Here is a 15,985-nt window from a genome sequence, read left to right on the forward strand (position 1 = left end):
GGGCATTACATATCAGCAATAGGGGTAGAGACAGACCCTAAGAAGATAGAAACAGTACAATCATGGCCAACACCTTCTTCTATTAAGTTACTAAGGGGTTTCCTAGGATTGACTGGATACTACAGGAGGTTCATTAAAGGGTATGGAGTCATTAGCAAGCCTCTAACTAATCTACTTAAGAAAGATGGTTTTAAGTGGTCTGAAAAAGCCAATGAAGCCTTCAGGAAGCTCAAATTGGCACTCACCACAGCCCCAGTACTGGCTCTTCTTGACTTTTCCTTGCCTTTGTGGTAGAAACTGATGCTTGAAATGTGGGAACAGGAGCAGTTTTGATGCAAAAGGGGCAACCAATTGCCTTCCTTAGTAAAGGGCTATCCACACAACATCAAACATTTTATGTATATGACAAGGAACTGCTAGCCCTTGTCATGGATGTGACTAAATGGTCTCAATACTTGACTGGGAGGACTTTCATTGTGAAAACAGACCAGAAGGCCTTGAAGTTCCTACTTGAACAGAAGTTGCATACAGGAACACAATTGAAGTGGATTACAAAACTCATGCAGTATGATTTTTCAATAGAATACAAAAAGGGGAAGGAGAATAAGGCTGCTGATGCCTTATCCAGGCTACCTGCTAGTAGAGTTAACAGCCTTAACACTGTCCACAATGAAGACTGATTTGCTGAATTTGATCATGATAAGCTGGGAGAAGGACCCCTCATTGAATGAGCTAATTCAATCTTCGATGAAAAGAGACCAGGAAGGTAAGGGGTATTCTTTCAATCATGGACAGCTAAGGAAGAATGGAAGGTTAGTGGTGGGGCCTGATGAGGAATTGAGAAGAGAAATCCTGCAGCTTTGGCATAACTCACCTGTGGGGGGGCATTCAGGCATGGAGGCCACATATAGAAGAGTAGCAGCTTTGTTCTATTGGAAAAAGATGAGAGAAGACATTCAGCAATATGTCAAGTCTTGTGATGTCTGTCAAAGGCACAAATATGACAATTCCCCATATCCTGGATTGCTACAACCTAACATACAGAATTGGGTAGTAGGAATGGGAGAGGAACTGATTTGTACTGGAGGTCTAATGGGAGGGTTGCCCGTTTGAGTAGCTACTACTGTAGAAGAAGAGGTTTGCAATGGAACAGTACCTTGAAGTTGACTGTTACTAGGTGAGTGCAGCTGAGTGTTGCTTGAGCTTGCTGGGAAGGGAGAAACCAGATCCCCAAATCTCAATGGAGTATCAGATGGAGAATACAGATCTCCTTCACCGGAATTGGTACCCTTATCTCTCTCAGGTCGTTTCCAAGCTGCTACAGCTTCCTTAAGCTCACGCATGGCAGAAACTTGACTTTTGGATAACTTGTTCATGTCGAGCTTCTGATTGGTCTTGTCTCTGATTCAAATTTACCATATCAGCAGACATTTTATGAAGGATGGACATCGCCTCCGACATTTCTGTCCCCATGGTTCCTCGAGCAAGATCGTGCTCTGATACCACTGATGCGATGTTGAAGAAGAAGATGAAAAATGATTACGGCTAAGCTAAAAAAACTAGGGCAAGATAAAAGAAAATTGGATTTTTGATTGATAATAGTAAAGGATAATTACAGGGTATATATCACCTACTCAGCTGCTACAGGACAAAACACCATAACTACCGTGGTGGACTGAAAAGTATTCTCTTAGAGTAATTCATAGGTCTAATTACAAATATGTAAACTATAGACTAAAACTTATATGGGACTAAAGTGTACTAATTAAATACTTTGACCAACTTGACTTCCTAACCAATTTAACGGTAAGGTTCCTCTCCTAAAGCCTCACGTACAATTTCCGCAAGCATAGTTACTCTTTCTCGTATCATACCTAGGCGCTTAAAATTAGTCTCTTTCTTTAAACTAGTATACGTACCCGCACGATGCGCGGATTAGTTCAAAGAGAAAAAGAGCGAAGAGAGATAATAAAAAAAGAAGTATACATAGCATTAGCAACTTTTAATTTTTAATTTTTTAATAATAGTGTAAATTAGATTTATTTTTTAAAAGTTAAAGATTAAAAAAAAATATATTTTTAAATCAGTTAAATTTTTAAAAATAAAGAAATATTTAATTTTTAAAAAAATAACAAAGAAACCTGAAATTTGTGATGGAGTTTTTAATTTTTTCAAAATGTTTTATAGTTCCTAATTTTTTGGAGGATTGTCCTAAAGTGCCAAGTGGCATATTGTGATGAAGCCACTTGGCGTAATGATAATGCCTTTTCTTCTCCTTTTAATTATAGATAGATAGATAGATAGATAGTTCTTCAATCTGATCATCATTTGATGAATTTAAATGAGTTTTAAACTTCTCCCAAGAAGAAAAGAGAGAAACTGATCTCTCCAGCAGTTTTTGTTGTTATCTTTGTGCGCTTAGGTTTTCAATTTCGTGGGATCATGGGAGTTTCGTATCTTTTAATTTAATATAATTAAATAATATAGAATTCAGTATAGATTTTTAACAAAGAAATAGGGGGAAAAGAAAAAAACACGCATTCATTATTTTTACTACTGTAATAGGTTTTTTCCTTAAATATGCAATTTATAAATATTAACCTAAATCAATTTTCTTTTTTAGAGAGAGAAAAAACATGTCCTTTATTTGTGCCAAGTAAAATCAATTATGTATGTTTTTTTAAATTTGTAACTCCAACAAAGTTGGAGAATTGTCCAAAAAATTTACAGGTGTCAATTTAGTGTTATGCCACTTGTCATCATAATATTCTTTTGCTTCTCCTATTATATATAGATAGATAGTTAACTAGCAATAAATACTCAACTAATTGGATTCTAATTATGCAATAATCTGAATTGAGAATTTTTTTTAACCATACTCAATGTTTGCACCAATCAAATGAATGCAAAATATATGTAAACATCAGATGATATCTTTCTTACTTTTGATTGGTAATTTTTATGATTAAATTGTTTAATATGATATATTTTCAATGTTATAAAAAGAAACAAAAAACATACTTATGAAACTTTGGAAGGCAACCGATATGAATATTAAGGGGTGCGACTGCCACGCAAGCGCGCGAATCACCCTCCAACGGTGAAATTTCCTTTTGAAAATTCCACCGGCAAAAGGAAATGTCCCTAATTCACCTGAAACCGCCGTATTACGGCCATTCACCACCAATTCGCCACCACAAACTCACCGTCCCCTACCAATCCACCAAACCAATTAACATCTTCAATTTCCCAATTTCCACATCCGCTTTATCAATCAAATCATCATCCCCACGCGCCGCTGCGAACTCCGGCAAATTCACCTCTTTAGCTCCTCTTAAACCCTATCTCCTGTCGGAATGGCAACCAATCCTCTGTGGATGGATATGCAGTGCAATATCCGTTTACTCTCTCTCCAAAATTATTCCCAAAGTAGGGAAATTCTCGTCTCTCATGAATCCTCCGTTGGATGTTCTGAGGTTGAGAGAGGAGTGTTTGGTCTTAGGCGCTTTGTTTGTCGTTCGACTCATTGGTAATTATCTGCAGCAAGCGCTTCTATGGGAAGCTGCGTTGAATTGTGTGTATAAGATGAGGGTTTATGTTTTCCGTAAGGTTTTGCAGAGAGATTTAGGGTTTTTTGAGGGAGGGAGTGGGATTGCTGCTGGAGATGTTGCCTACAGGATTACTGCTGAGGCTTCTGATGTTGCTGATACTGTTTATTCTCTCTTGAATGTGAGTTGAGAAACGTTGATGCTTTAGTACTCATGTACCAATATAGTGTATATATTAGAGGTTCATTCGAACTTAGTAGCTTTGGCTCATACCTGGATATGCAGGGGAGGTTGTAGCTTTGGAATACCATGTTCATATGAAATCAGTCAACGCGAAGTGTAAATTTATGATTAAAATTTCATTAAAATTGAACAAACAGTAGATATGAACCCATAACTTCAAAAATATAATGGATTCAACGTGAAAAAAACTAAAAGATTGAACTCATAGAGTTTAAATCCTGGATCCGCCTCTATCATATGTGGCTTTGGTAAATAAGTATAATTAATAGATTTCAAACTCGAACACAAAAAGTTCAAATTTTGAATCCGCTTCTGTAAGGGTACTCCCAACTAACTATCAAAAACATGGAGCATCCGGTTATGTATATTTATAATGTTGAATTGTATGAACTGCATTAAGACAATGATACTTTGGTACCCCCAAGTACCAAAGCCTTGGGAGCATCCGGTTCTTTATATTTTATGCTTTTGAACTTGTGAACCACTTTATCTAAAAGTTTAAATGGCTAGAAGGGCACACTTCTACTTATTTGTTGTGCTTGTAACCGCCCTCTTATTATTTAACTATCTTGGATCAAGCATGTGAAATATTTGTTTTGATGGGTGGAATGTCATACATAGGATTTGAACATGTGACCTATTGAACCCTTTAGTACTACACTAGATTAGAATCTTCACTTATGTCAAAGGGATTCACCAGTTTATATATAAATAAAGAAATTTGTTTTTCCCTATTTTAATAGTATAATTTTCTGGAGAAAGGGATTCAATTGAACCCCCTTACTTGAACCTAGCTTCGGCCCTAGTGGCCATTAGATTTGAACTAGGATGTTTATGTTATGTTTGTAAGATGTCCTTTACTTGTGGCGTGATTCTTTTTCCTAGACTGAGCACATAGAAATATTTTTGTTGATAAGTGTTCGGTGGACTCAAAACTCATGAGTGCTATTAGTACCATATAGAACAATTGTTCATGAAAAGTTTAAGCTTTTAGAGAAAGGACACTTGTACTTTTATGTCTTCAATAAACCCCTTCCCTTCTCTTTCTAAATCTTGTTTCTTTTATTTATTTACAGACGATTGTTCCAAGTAGTCTTCAGTTATCAGCAATGGCAATTCAGATGTTGGTCATCAGCCCTGTTCTATCATTACTTTCTGCCTTGGTGACAAAAGATGCATTAGTTCTTGTCTTCTATAATTATGAATTATTTATGAGTGTTGGATGAGTTTATATTGAAGTTTGATGGGTGTCATTTAAGGTGATTCCATTGATGGGTTTTATGATTGGTTACCTGGGCGAAAAACTTCGTGACGTATCAAACAAGGCGCAACTTGCTGCTGCTTCTCTCTCTTCCTATCTGAATGAGGTAAGTGTTTTTGGTTTGGTTTTCCTTTTCCTTAAGCATATCAACGAATCTATCGACTAGCTTCAATTCAAACCATATGAATTCTCTATATCATTCTGCGTTATTGAGGGCCATCATCTCATTCCAATACGAGTATTCGTCAAGTGCAGTAGCTTCTTAGTTTTCGTAAGTGTGTATTGGTTTGGTATACCTCTTTGGTTTTCCAAAATGTACATATGCTCACGGGCATTCCAACACATGGAGAAAACTTCTTCCACCTTCTACCCTCTTTTCAAGCTTCTTTTGTTCTATGTTACCCTCTTCCTTATATTCAATGCATCAAGCTTTCTATGCCAACTGAAGCCAAATTGCTCTTTGTTACAGATCCTCCCATCAATTCTTTTTGTGAAGGCAAACAATGCAGAGTCCTGTGAAAGCAAAAGGTTCCAGTCACTTGCTTTTGCTGATCTATCCACGACTATGGGAAAGAAGAAGTTGAAGGCATTTATTCCTCAGTTGGTACAAGCAATATATTTTGGAGTCTTATTCACATTTTGCGCTGGCACGTTGGTAGTTTCAAAAGGTGCTTTTGATTGCTCTGCCATGGTTTCTTTTGTAACATCCCTAGTTCTGCTGATCTCCCCAATCCAGGTAATGCTTCATTTATTGGAAGGATTATGTTTCTGTATTTTCAATTGTTTGAACTTTTGATTTGCCTCCTATCTTTGGACTAAGATGGATAAGGTTATATTACCTCCTCCATCCAATTTATATAGCACACTTCTATACTAATAATTTTCCTGATTAACTTTGACGAATTTCAAGAATACAAATTCGAACTTTATGTGAATTTTTCCCCTTAAACCAACTTTCAAACGACTACTTCATATTTTTCTTATAACATTACAACTAGTGAAGTAACGAACCAACATAACCTCTTAATTTACGTGCCTATTAAATAATTGTAGCATAACTTTTATATAAGGGTGGTGTTCGGGCCAGCTTACATGCATCTCGGCTATCATCGAGTATTTGCTACCTTCCACCAGCACAGGTACCAGGTACTTTGCCTACCAAGGTTTAGGCAGATGCAAAGAAATTACCTGGTGATTCTGCCTAGCTGGGATTGAACCTGTGGCATATAATTAGATGCAGCATGTTCAAATTTTCAAAAAGCAGTTTCTATCTGCACTAGTTTGACTTATTTGCTGCTTTGCTGTCACCTTTGCTCTTCTCTTCTGCCAGAGTCTACCTTCAACCATTTGACCTGTTATGTGTAAAGCTTTGGAGCCATAGATTGTGGTTGGCTCTTTGCAGATATGGAACAAATGCTGCTGGATAGGGTACTCCTGCTAAACGCTTTGTGATGTTTATTTACTTAGAAGTTTTATTGGGCATTAATCGACATGTATTTCTCTTTAGGAGACCCTTTTATTTCATATCTGATATCTTTTGGGTTAAGAATTGATTCTGGCATGTTTTCTAATATCAATTGATAAGTTCAATCATCTAACAAAGCTTCAAGAGTTCATAAAATTCGTAGAGATCTAATCTTTAATTTCCTCCAAGTAGACTGAGGTATTAGTACTTGTGGTAGGGTCCAGGCTGAATTTCCTATATGAACTAAGACTAAGGCTAAGTAATTATGAAAATCTAGCTTGCTCAAAAAGGCCTTGAAGCTGGTAATCCATGAATTAATTAAGAAGAAATAAGGCACTCCAATAATAAACAGATGTAACCAATGACAGTTTCAGAGGTTGGAATGCGGTAAAGGCTCTAGAGGGGAGCCCAATACAATGAAAGGAATTTGTGTTAGCATGATATTCTTGTTTTCCTTCCAAGTCATATATTGGATCTTGTATGATCAAAAGGGGGAGTTTGCAAGGAGATGAGTGAGTAAGTGGCTTAATGTATAGTTGTATATGGATAGTATACGCTGGATGCTTTTCTGATAAATTATTTATTATAAGAATAAATAAGGCATACTAATGATATTTTGCTTCTGTCAAAACTCAAAAGTAATGGCAAGTCACTGTGTGCTCTCTTTTGTGCCTGCTGGTTTGAGTGTGTTTTCACGTGGGCGACTCTTCCCTGCATTGCTAAGTGCAGAGGATACCTCCAAAAGATTGAATCGGAATGGATTGTGACAAATTTACTCAGCTCAAATGTTCAATTAGTAGATATTCTTACAAAATCACTCTGTGGATCCATAATTGAGTATATCTGCAAGTTAGGAGCATACAGGATGTATTCTTTAACTTGAGGACGAGTGTTACGAATGTCGATATTAGAAAGTGGGTGCAAATCTTGGAGACTAAAGTTCGAATCCCAGCAGATACGAAAAAAGCTCTTTGTGATTTCTTCCGATCCAATTAAGCCTTGGTGGGCTTAGTTACTCGGTACCTATACCGTTAGGAGGTAGAAGGTACCTAGAAGAATAGTCGATGCTCATACAAGCTGGCTGGACTCTACCTTTATCACGAAAAAAGAATGTCACTGTTAGGAGATTGAAAAAATGCAAGAACCCATACCTTGTAAATGTGGAAATGTTGAGAATTCATGTGATTATGTAATTAGGTGTTGGAATCACATATTTACCCCTTTTAGATTACTTGGAGTCACTATTTCAACCAAACATGATTGAGGGAATGAAAAGCAATTCTTTCTCAATATATCTTCTTTTTCACATTCTTTACAAGGCTACATTATGAAAAATGACAATATACTTGCCACATTTTCCTTTTTCCTTGTAAAATGCTGTGCGCTTGAAGAATTAGAATGTTTGTATCAAAAGGATAAACTTTAAGTAGCTAGAGATGAGATCAAATCAGAAAGTGGCTAAAAGATAAAGGAAACAAGGACCAAGTAATTACAATTGTCCGATGCTCTTATAGAATAAATATACAGAGATCTAGTTGAGAGTCTAGGAATGCGTACAGTAGCTTCATTTGTCTTTGGGCGTTAGGATAAGAATAGAGCAGCACAACCTTCAAGTAACCATCAATCACGAGATAACGTTACCTTATAAATTGCAGATATAAGTACCAAATTATCCAGGTACCTGAACTGAATGAAGTAGAACAAAGTTACTCAGGAGGTCGTTTTCACATCAGAAGGCATCTATACGAAGCTTTGAATAGTACTGTGAATCACTCGAAACTTTCCTTAAGCGAAGAAGCTTCTTTCGAGCCTGAGACTTCATAAATTTTGTTAACTTCTCTCACCATTTAAATTGGAAGTGACTTTACTTTTATGTTTCTCTTTGCTCTTTGATTGTCTGTTGTTGTTTCTACTTCTTGTTCGGCTAGACTTCTCCCATACTGCTGCATTTTCTTATTATGGCTCAGCAAGTGGATCAGTCTTAGCTATCAATCTGAATCTAAGAGTTGTGCAGGATGCGGGGAAAGCATACAATGAATTAAAACAAGGAGAGCCAGCAATTCAGCGCTTATTTAATTTGACAAGCTTTGAACCTGAGGTAAATATATAACTTGTTGATTTCTGAGGAAATGTTTGTACTCGTGATTCTTTTTCCTTAGATATGATGGTCCAATGCTAGTTATGACTTTGGTAATGGCATGTAGGATGGAGATCAGCAGAAGTAGAATTAGGCTCCTGCGTCAGTTACTGTTCAGAATAATTTGTCCTTCCACCCTTGGACCTGAAACCAAAATATAGAACTGTCAGATTTAAGAGTTGAATACTTACAACTGCTACCATCAACGTGGTTATTGCAAGATAGATAATTATCATCTTATACTCATATTATGCATTAATTTCTGAAAAAAGATTGCTCTCCAATGGCCACCAATTTCAGCTCTATCTATTTTTCATATATATATTCTTAGATTTAGAAAGCTCCGTCCTATTTGGTGGTCTGTTTACGCTTTGATTCTTTCACCTTCTACATTGTATCAGTTGGATTTTTTTTTTTTTTTTGGGAAATTGGAAGCAGTTCTTGAATATTATTCAAAAATATTTTGGATTTGCCAGTATTCCACCAATGAGTAACCTAAGATTGATTGATCTTGGCTAACATAATTTCTAATTTCTATTTTCCTTTAATATAGGTTGCTTCTATGTTAAACATCATTGCAATTAGTATTGGTATTGTAACTTTCAATTAGTTTTTTTTTTCTTTTAATCAATTAGACATTTAGAATCAGGCTATTACGGTGTGCCTGAATATATACTATGCGTAAATGTACAGGAAACTGTGAACCCAAATGCTGTTGACTTACATTGTGTTGCTGGAGAAGTAAAATACTATAATGTCTCTTTTCGATATGGAGACAATGGACCTCTTGTATTGAAAAACCTGGACTTGCATATTAAATCCGGAGAAATCGTTGCTCTGTGTGGACCATCAGGAGGAGGAAAAACGACTCTTGTAAAACTCCTGCTTCGCCTATATGATCCTTTACAAGGTTAGTAGTTTTGTCATTACAATTGGTCGCCAATGATGAAGACGGAAGTTATCTTTTGTTGTCGCATGACAAAGTTTAGTTACTCACTGACAGGTTCCGTTCTGATTGATGGTTTGGATATTAGAGGCATACGATTGGAGAGTTTGAGGAGACATGTTGGTCTGGTCTCTCAAGATACAGTAAGTCCAAGCTTCTTTCCCTCTTCAACAACCATGATATGATGAATTCTTTGCCTTAATTATTTCCACATATTGTTAATCCTTTATTTATGGTTAGTTGCTGTTAGTGTTGAAGACGTGTGATGCTTATGCATTTCACTGTCGAATGGCAGATGGAGTAGCCCTGTTAAGTTTTTTCCATTTTCTTTTGTTGATGTGCAATTATATTTGGTGGAGTTGGGGGTTGGGAATGGAGATTCACTGGCAGTTACTAGTTTAAGAAATCTACTTCTGAGCATGATCCTCCTGTTTGATTCCTTGATTTGAGCCTTTCACCTTAAAAGTTTCATGTTCTCTAAAATAAAAAGCTGCTATATTTGTGAAGAACTAGCTACAGGGTTTTTCACCAGAATCACTCGACAGTACTGGGGTAAAGCAGTTGATTGCTCTCCTCGACGTGGAGGGCAATAATTGGAGACTCGAATATATTATAAGAGCTGATAGAGGTTCGATGATCAGATTGTTGCTAAAAATGAGGGTTTTACACTGCAAGGATCGAGTCAAAGGAGAGGACTTTTAGACAAGTCATCTAAAGATTCTCCAAAGAATCAATTTTCCATGGCTTGTTGACCTAAATTTAATTATATACTGCATGGTTTTCAAGTGAGGGGACTGTTTCCTCTAGTTAGCTATAGTCTTTGATTTTGCTCTAACATTTATTTCATATTTTCTTCTTTGTTCCCCGAGACATTAAGAAAAGCTGTCGCATTGATTTTAGAGAACTTTCTTAGTGAAGGAAGTACAATGTTAGAAGAGTGCTTCTCGATTGATGTGCATTCCAGCCCCCCCCCCCCCCTTCCGTGTGCTTCAGTCTGATTCGAGGAGCAGCTACTTATTAGCCGACTAGAACATAGCTCGAGAAGCTGTCTTACAAAGTGCTTTCAGGTTCTCTACAGACAGATGTCTCTTTGGAGCCAATGGCCATTGCCGGATTACCTATGTTTCCTAAGTATATGGCTTCAATCTCTTTCTTGGAGGTCAAATTATGGAAAGCTGATTTTTTTAAGTTGTTAGAGTCCAACACTGGTTAAATCTGCAATATACTTTGTGCAGTGTATAATAGTGAAAATACTAAAGTCCAACACTGGTTAAATCTGCAATATACTTTGTGAAGTGTGCCTGGAAAAGCTTTTAGGCCTAAGGCAGTTGTCTTCACGCATCTTTCCAAAATTCTCCCTTTTTTTCTCACATACATGTAATTGGATTAAATAGAAAGTTGGGCCGTCTTTTGTTATTTCAAGCTTTAGTGCTTTTAGGTCAATATGAGGAAGATAGGTAGAGGTCTATTGAGAAGAAATTAAATGTATACGGAGATGGATACATGAAAGTTGGTATTCAGATCATACTCCAGCTTTCAAGTTTTGGGATATGATTTTCATCGGCTGCTTGTACATGATCTGGGGATGATTTTCCGTGAAAGCTAGCGGACATATTAAGAAATAAGTTTCTTAAATTCTTGGTTTGTTTGTTAGCGTAATGTATCTGGTAAATATACATGGCCAGAAGTTGTAGCGTAGATTGAGTGGCTAGTCCAGTTGACAATTAAAATTAAATTTTTTCTTCAAGTTTTTCTATTAAGTAAATTATATTATTGCTATTACTATTATTAAAGAATTAAATTAAAACTTGAAAATGTCAGTCATGCTCATATAATGTCAAAGAAAAAAGCTCACCAAAATCAGTCGAACTAAACTGTATACCAGTCCGACTTCAAATTTTATGCCAGTTCAGAAATACCCAGAGGTGAAAGGGGCAATATTGCTTTATCTAGAAGTCGCTACAGTAGAAGGTGTATGTTGAAAATTTCATTGCTCAAAAGGAGACTTTGAAAATCCCAGCATGGAACTAAGATGCTCTATGTAATAATCTCTAACTAACTCGTATGTGGTAGACACTTTCTTCTTCTAAACTCTATACTAGTCTGGCCAGTTAAAGTCGTCTTAGGAGATACAAAGAGTTTGTCTGTAAAGTATTCAAGACTCAGATGCCCAGTTTACACATTATTAGGTTTCGTTTCCTAATGAGTGGGTATGGAGAAAAGTTGCAGTTAATATATTCCAATTAAAATGTTTTGCCCAGTTTATCCACACTGTGAAATTTTATTAAAAGTTGCAGTGTGGCTCGTTCATGCATTTTTTAGTAAGAAGCAATTGCAATTACCAAAATTCATATTTCCTAGATGATGCTAATTATCATGTTCTGCTCTTTGCCTTTGTAAAAATGTTTGCTGCATGCTTATTTTATTAGCTAAGGAGCATCAATTTTTCTAGGATAATGCTTGTCCTTCTGATTGATCTTGTTACCTTTTCGGTCCATCTCAACTTATTTTACTTCCGTATTTGGCAAAGCTCCTCATCTCGAAGAATTCGAAATGATACTCCCTCAATTTCTGTCATGTTTGTGGTCATATACAATTAAAGATAAAAGCTTCCTAAAATAAGTTGAACTGCTATTTATATGCCAGTTTAAAATACCTGGTCTGAAAGAGGGGCGATATTGCTTTATCCAGAAGTTGGTTGAAACATTTCAGTGATTAAAAGTAGACATTAGACTCAACACGGAACTAAGATGCTCTATTGGGAACTGTAAACCTTTGTTTTTTGAAGTTTTAGCGAAGATATCGCGTCTTCTTGAACCAACTACTCGCTTTTCACACTTTTTCGGGCTTATATTCTTCAAGACCATGCTAGTCTGGTCAACTAAGAGGGATTTCATGGCTAAATTGTTTTCTACTTTGTTTTAAAAATTTATCAGACATTATTTTCTGGAACTGTTGCCGAGAACATTGGATATAGGGATAGAATGACTGGTATTGATATGGAGAGAGTGAAGCTTGCTGCAAGAACTGCAAGTGCGGATGAATTTATTGAATCGCTTCCTCTTAGCTATGAGACAAATGTTGGACCTAGGGGCTCAATTTTTAGTGGAGGGCAGAAGCAAAGGTATGATACTTTCCCCAGCAATACTCTTTGATTTTCTGAATTTCTTTATCTATCTCGGTCATGCACAATCTATCAGTAGTATGCCTTAGATTTTAAGAAAAAGCTTTCCCCTCTTGAGAAATTAGTCACTTACTAGTCAAATGAAGGGAGTAACATAATCACACAGCAAGAAAGTTTTCTGTCAATCCAAAAACGTTAGAAAAAGAATTAGATCTGATATCGCAAAGTTCGTGGTTCTCAGGTTGGCTTTAGGTCTTCCTCTACAGCAGTTTTTTCTCAACAAATTAATGTTTTGCCAAATTCATTTGGGATCACCTTTTCAGGCACTAGAGCTGCTTCTTTTTTTCTTCAATTTTTGGTGGTCAGTGTTAGTGGATCTCGGGTGTGTTTGATTTCAGCCTCTCGTTAGATCGGTACTGAAGGATTGTATAGGTCGTTAGGGAATGCAATAGAACATGATATCTGATGCTCCTTGTTCCCAAAAGACTTAATGCAATTGCAAATGTAGGGGCTGTTAAAGCTGTCCTTTTGGTTCTAGGGAAGTTCCTCTCATTCCTTTTCATTGTTTTCATCCCAGAATAGCTATTGCTCGGGCACTTTATCAGAATCCATCTATTCTGATTTTGGATGAAGCTACTTCGGCATTAGACAGCAAATCAGAGTTGTTGGTGAGACAAGCTCTGCAGCGCTTGATGCAAGATCGTACTGTAAGTAAAAGAAGCTTCTATAGTTTTGTTTACAGTTCAATACCATGGCTTCTCCACCTCCCCTCTGTCCCTCGTCATTATTTTACAAGCAAGTTAGAACTCAGGTCCTCTCTATTAACCATGATTAAGCATATCGACTGGAAAAAAATCAAAAAAAGAAATGCATGTTTTGATAAAGCAGGGTTCCTCCGACAGACNCTCTCGACTACCCCCTAGCCTACCACCCTAATGCTCGACCTCCACATGTTTCTATCAAGAGCCATGTCCTCGGAAATCTGAAGCCGCACCATGTCTTGCCTAATCACCTCGCCCCAATACTTTTTAGGCCGCCCTCTGCCTCTTCTCGTACCTGCCAAAGTCAACCGTTCACACCTCCTAACCGGTGCATCTAGGCTTCTCCTCCGCACGTGTCCGAACCATCTAAGCCGCGCTTCCCGCATCTTGTCATCCACGGGAGCCACGCCCACCCTTTCTATTAACCAGTGTTGTCAAAGGCGCGCTTAAAGCGCGCATAAGCCCTGAAGCGAGGCTCAAAACTTGTTGGGCGCTTCGCCTCGCTTTGTGGGCGCTTTAATATCGCATCAAGGCTCTAAGGCATACTTTTCCTTACCAATGAGTGTAAACCTGAAAAGGCAACATTAAACAATTGATATTTCACTTTATCGTAATTTTTTTTCAATTTCTTTATCCATATATTTATTATTCGTGCTTATAATTATTAGTCTTGGACTACAAATACATATTTTTACTTTTTCTCCAGTTGCGCCTTTTTTCATTAAAGCTCACGCTTTATTTGCGCTTTGCGCTTAAAGCCCCAACAGACCTTAGAGTTTTTTTGCGCTTTTCGCCTTTGATAACAATGCTATTAACCATGATAAAGCATATCGACCGGAAATAAATACAAAAAAGAAAATGCCTGTTTTGATAAAGCAGGATTCCTCCCACAGTAGATGAGTGATGAGACATAGGTTAACAGTGTTCACAAGATGTAGAGCCTTGCAATACATCTGGAAGGGGAGTAAATGGCTTTTAATTCCTCTTTTCTGTGGTGGAGAATCCAAGCTTCCAACTCAACACCATAAGGCTATGATTTGAGGGACCCAAGACTTTTGTAGACCTCTTTGGAAGTCCTTACTGAGTCAATGTGGGTCAACTTTGTAACTCAACAAACGTTAATTTGTTCTGTCGGGTGTATGTAAAGCAAATTAAACTGATTAACTGACACCGAGAATGGAATCACTAAGAGGTTAGAAGGTAGACAGAGGAGCATTGTGTCTGCTCAATCAATCTTCCGAGTAGGGATGTTTGCGAAGATTTGGAATTCTCTCTTTTCCTTTGCCCACTTGCCCCTGTAATCATGGGGGCTGGCAAGGTTTGTAATTCCAGATTAGAAGCAAATCATGATGTCTGGAGATAGACTAATTGAACATTTCTCAAATCATTTGTGTTTTCCTCAGTATATCTTCACATCTTCCATGTTGAGATGCGATAAAAAACAACATAAATTTGTTTGCACCCAAACTTTGGTGAAGACCACTTCTTTTCCGTTCTCTTCCTTTTTGGTAATAGACATCCACAAAGGATATTATTGTTGAACTGGTATAAGCGCAGAGTGGAAAACACTTTCACATTATTATATGTTGTTATATTCTTCAAAATCAGGATCTATAATTTCTGAAATTTAAGTAGTGCTACTATCCAAAGAGGGGTGGGTAAATCATACACACTTAGGATTTGAATTTCCAACTTAGAGGAATGATGTGTAACCCTTCCTAGAGCCTGAGCTAGTATGTAGCTGATGTTCTTAAATCTGTCTCAGCTGGACTTTTGCTTTACAAAAAAAAATTCCTGCTTTGCGTAGTACTATGCGATCCAGGTGACGCAACTACTGATTCGTCTGAAATTTTGTTGTTATTGTTTTATGTACCAGAAAGTAAGATTTGTGTGGATACCTTTAATGAAGAGCTTTCTGGACCTTTCCCTGTTTGCTTTTATTTTTCTTTGTTGAATGGAAGAACTGAATTTGTGGCTATTATTAGATCTGGCAATGCATCATATGTTGCCAAAGAATCATGTTCATTCTTGTCGATCAAACATCCTTCACGAATGTTGTTGAAAATGTGAGTGGAATGCGACAAATTTGCTGTTGAAAACGTGCATGTGATGCGACAAATTTGACTTTGTTGGCAATATAATTGTCATATGATTTTGATTTGAAGTTTGCTGATTGATGACACATTTTATTGCCAAGAAAAATGGATGATACCTTTCGCATATGCACGTCTATCCTTTAGGGCAATTCTAATTGTTGTCTAAATCTTTACATGCAGGTACTAGTGATTGCTCACCGCTTGGAAACAGTTCTAATGGCTGAACGAATTTTCCTTTTAGAGGATGGGTGCTTGCGGGAGGTTCCTCGCTCTGCTCTTTTGGACGGTCAAAATGGCTCACTGGGATCTCTGTCTTTCACGATATGATGTTTGTATGAAGCTAAAGGTCTGCCTCTTGGAAACGAATATGCATTTTCGCGTCGAAACCCTTTTCTTGGTTAGTT

At 37.2% G+C, this 15,985-nt stretch overlaps 1 protein-coding gene across 3 annotated transcripts; it reads left to right on the forward strand.

Moving 5' to 3' along the window:
* Positions 1-3,013: 3,013 nt before the first annotated feature.
* On the forward strand, positions 3,014-15,979 carry LOC109242301 (ABC transporter B family member 29, chloroplastic-like). 3 transcript variants are annotated; one of them, XM_019409171.1, is made up of 10 exons: positions 3,014-3,729; positions 4,868-4,954; positions 5,051-5,158; positions 5,522-5,788; positions 8,532-8,615; positions 9,348-9,564; positions 9,658-9,743; positions 12,537-12,724; positions 13,302-13,431; positions 15,762-15,979. In XM_019409171.1, the coding sequence occupies exons 1-10, from the start codon at positions 3,139-3,141 to the stop codon at positions 15,906-15,908; spliced, it is 1,905 nt and encodes a 634-aa protein (XP_019264716.1). In that variant the 5' UTR covers positions 3,014-3,138; the 3' UTR covers positions 15,909-15,979. The 3 variants fall into 3 exon arrangements, with proteins under 3 accessions (XP_019264716.1, XP_019264717.1, XP_019264718.1); XM_019409172.1 differs by lacking the exon at positions 13,302-13,431 and having other exon boundaries at positions 15,762-15,850; XM_019409173.1 differs by lacking the exons at positions 12,537-12,724; positions 13,302-13,431.
* Positions 15,980-15,985: the final 6 nt, after the last annotated feature.

This window comes from Nicotiana attenuata, unplaced genomic scaffold, assembly GCF_001879085.1.
Source record: "Nicotiana attenuata strain UT unplaced genomic scaffold, NIATTr2, whole genome shotgun sequence".
Lineage (NCBI taxonomy): Eukaryota > Viridiplantae > Streptophyta > Magnoliopsida > Solanales > Solanaceae > Nicotiana > Nicotiana attenuata.

What these genes read in the sequence shown, in the direction of transcription:
- LOC109242301 (XM_019409171.1), top strand. Translation starts at nt 3,139, where the DNA reads ATGTCCCTAATTCACCTGAAACCGCCGTATTACGGCCATTCACCACCA. An exon ending in TCTCTTCCTATCTGAATGAG is followed by an intron (nt 5,159 to 5,521) that starts GTAAGTGTTTTT and finishes TCTTTGTTACAG; the next exon opens with ATCCTCCCATCAATTCTTTT. An exon ending in TGCTGATCTCCCCAATCCAG is followed by an intron (nt 5,789 to 8,531) that starts GTAATGCTTCAT and finishes AGAGTTGTGCAG; the next exon opens with GATGCGGGGAAAGCATACAA.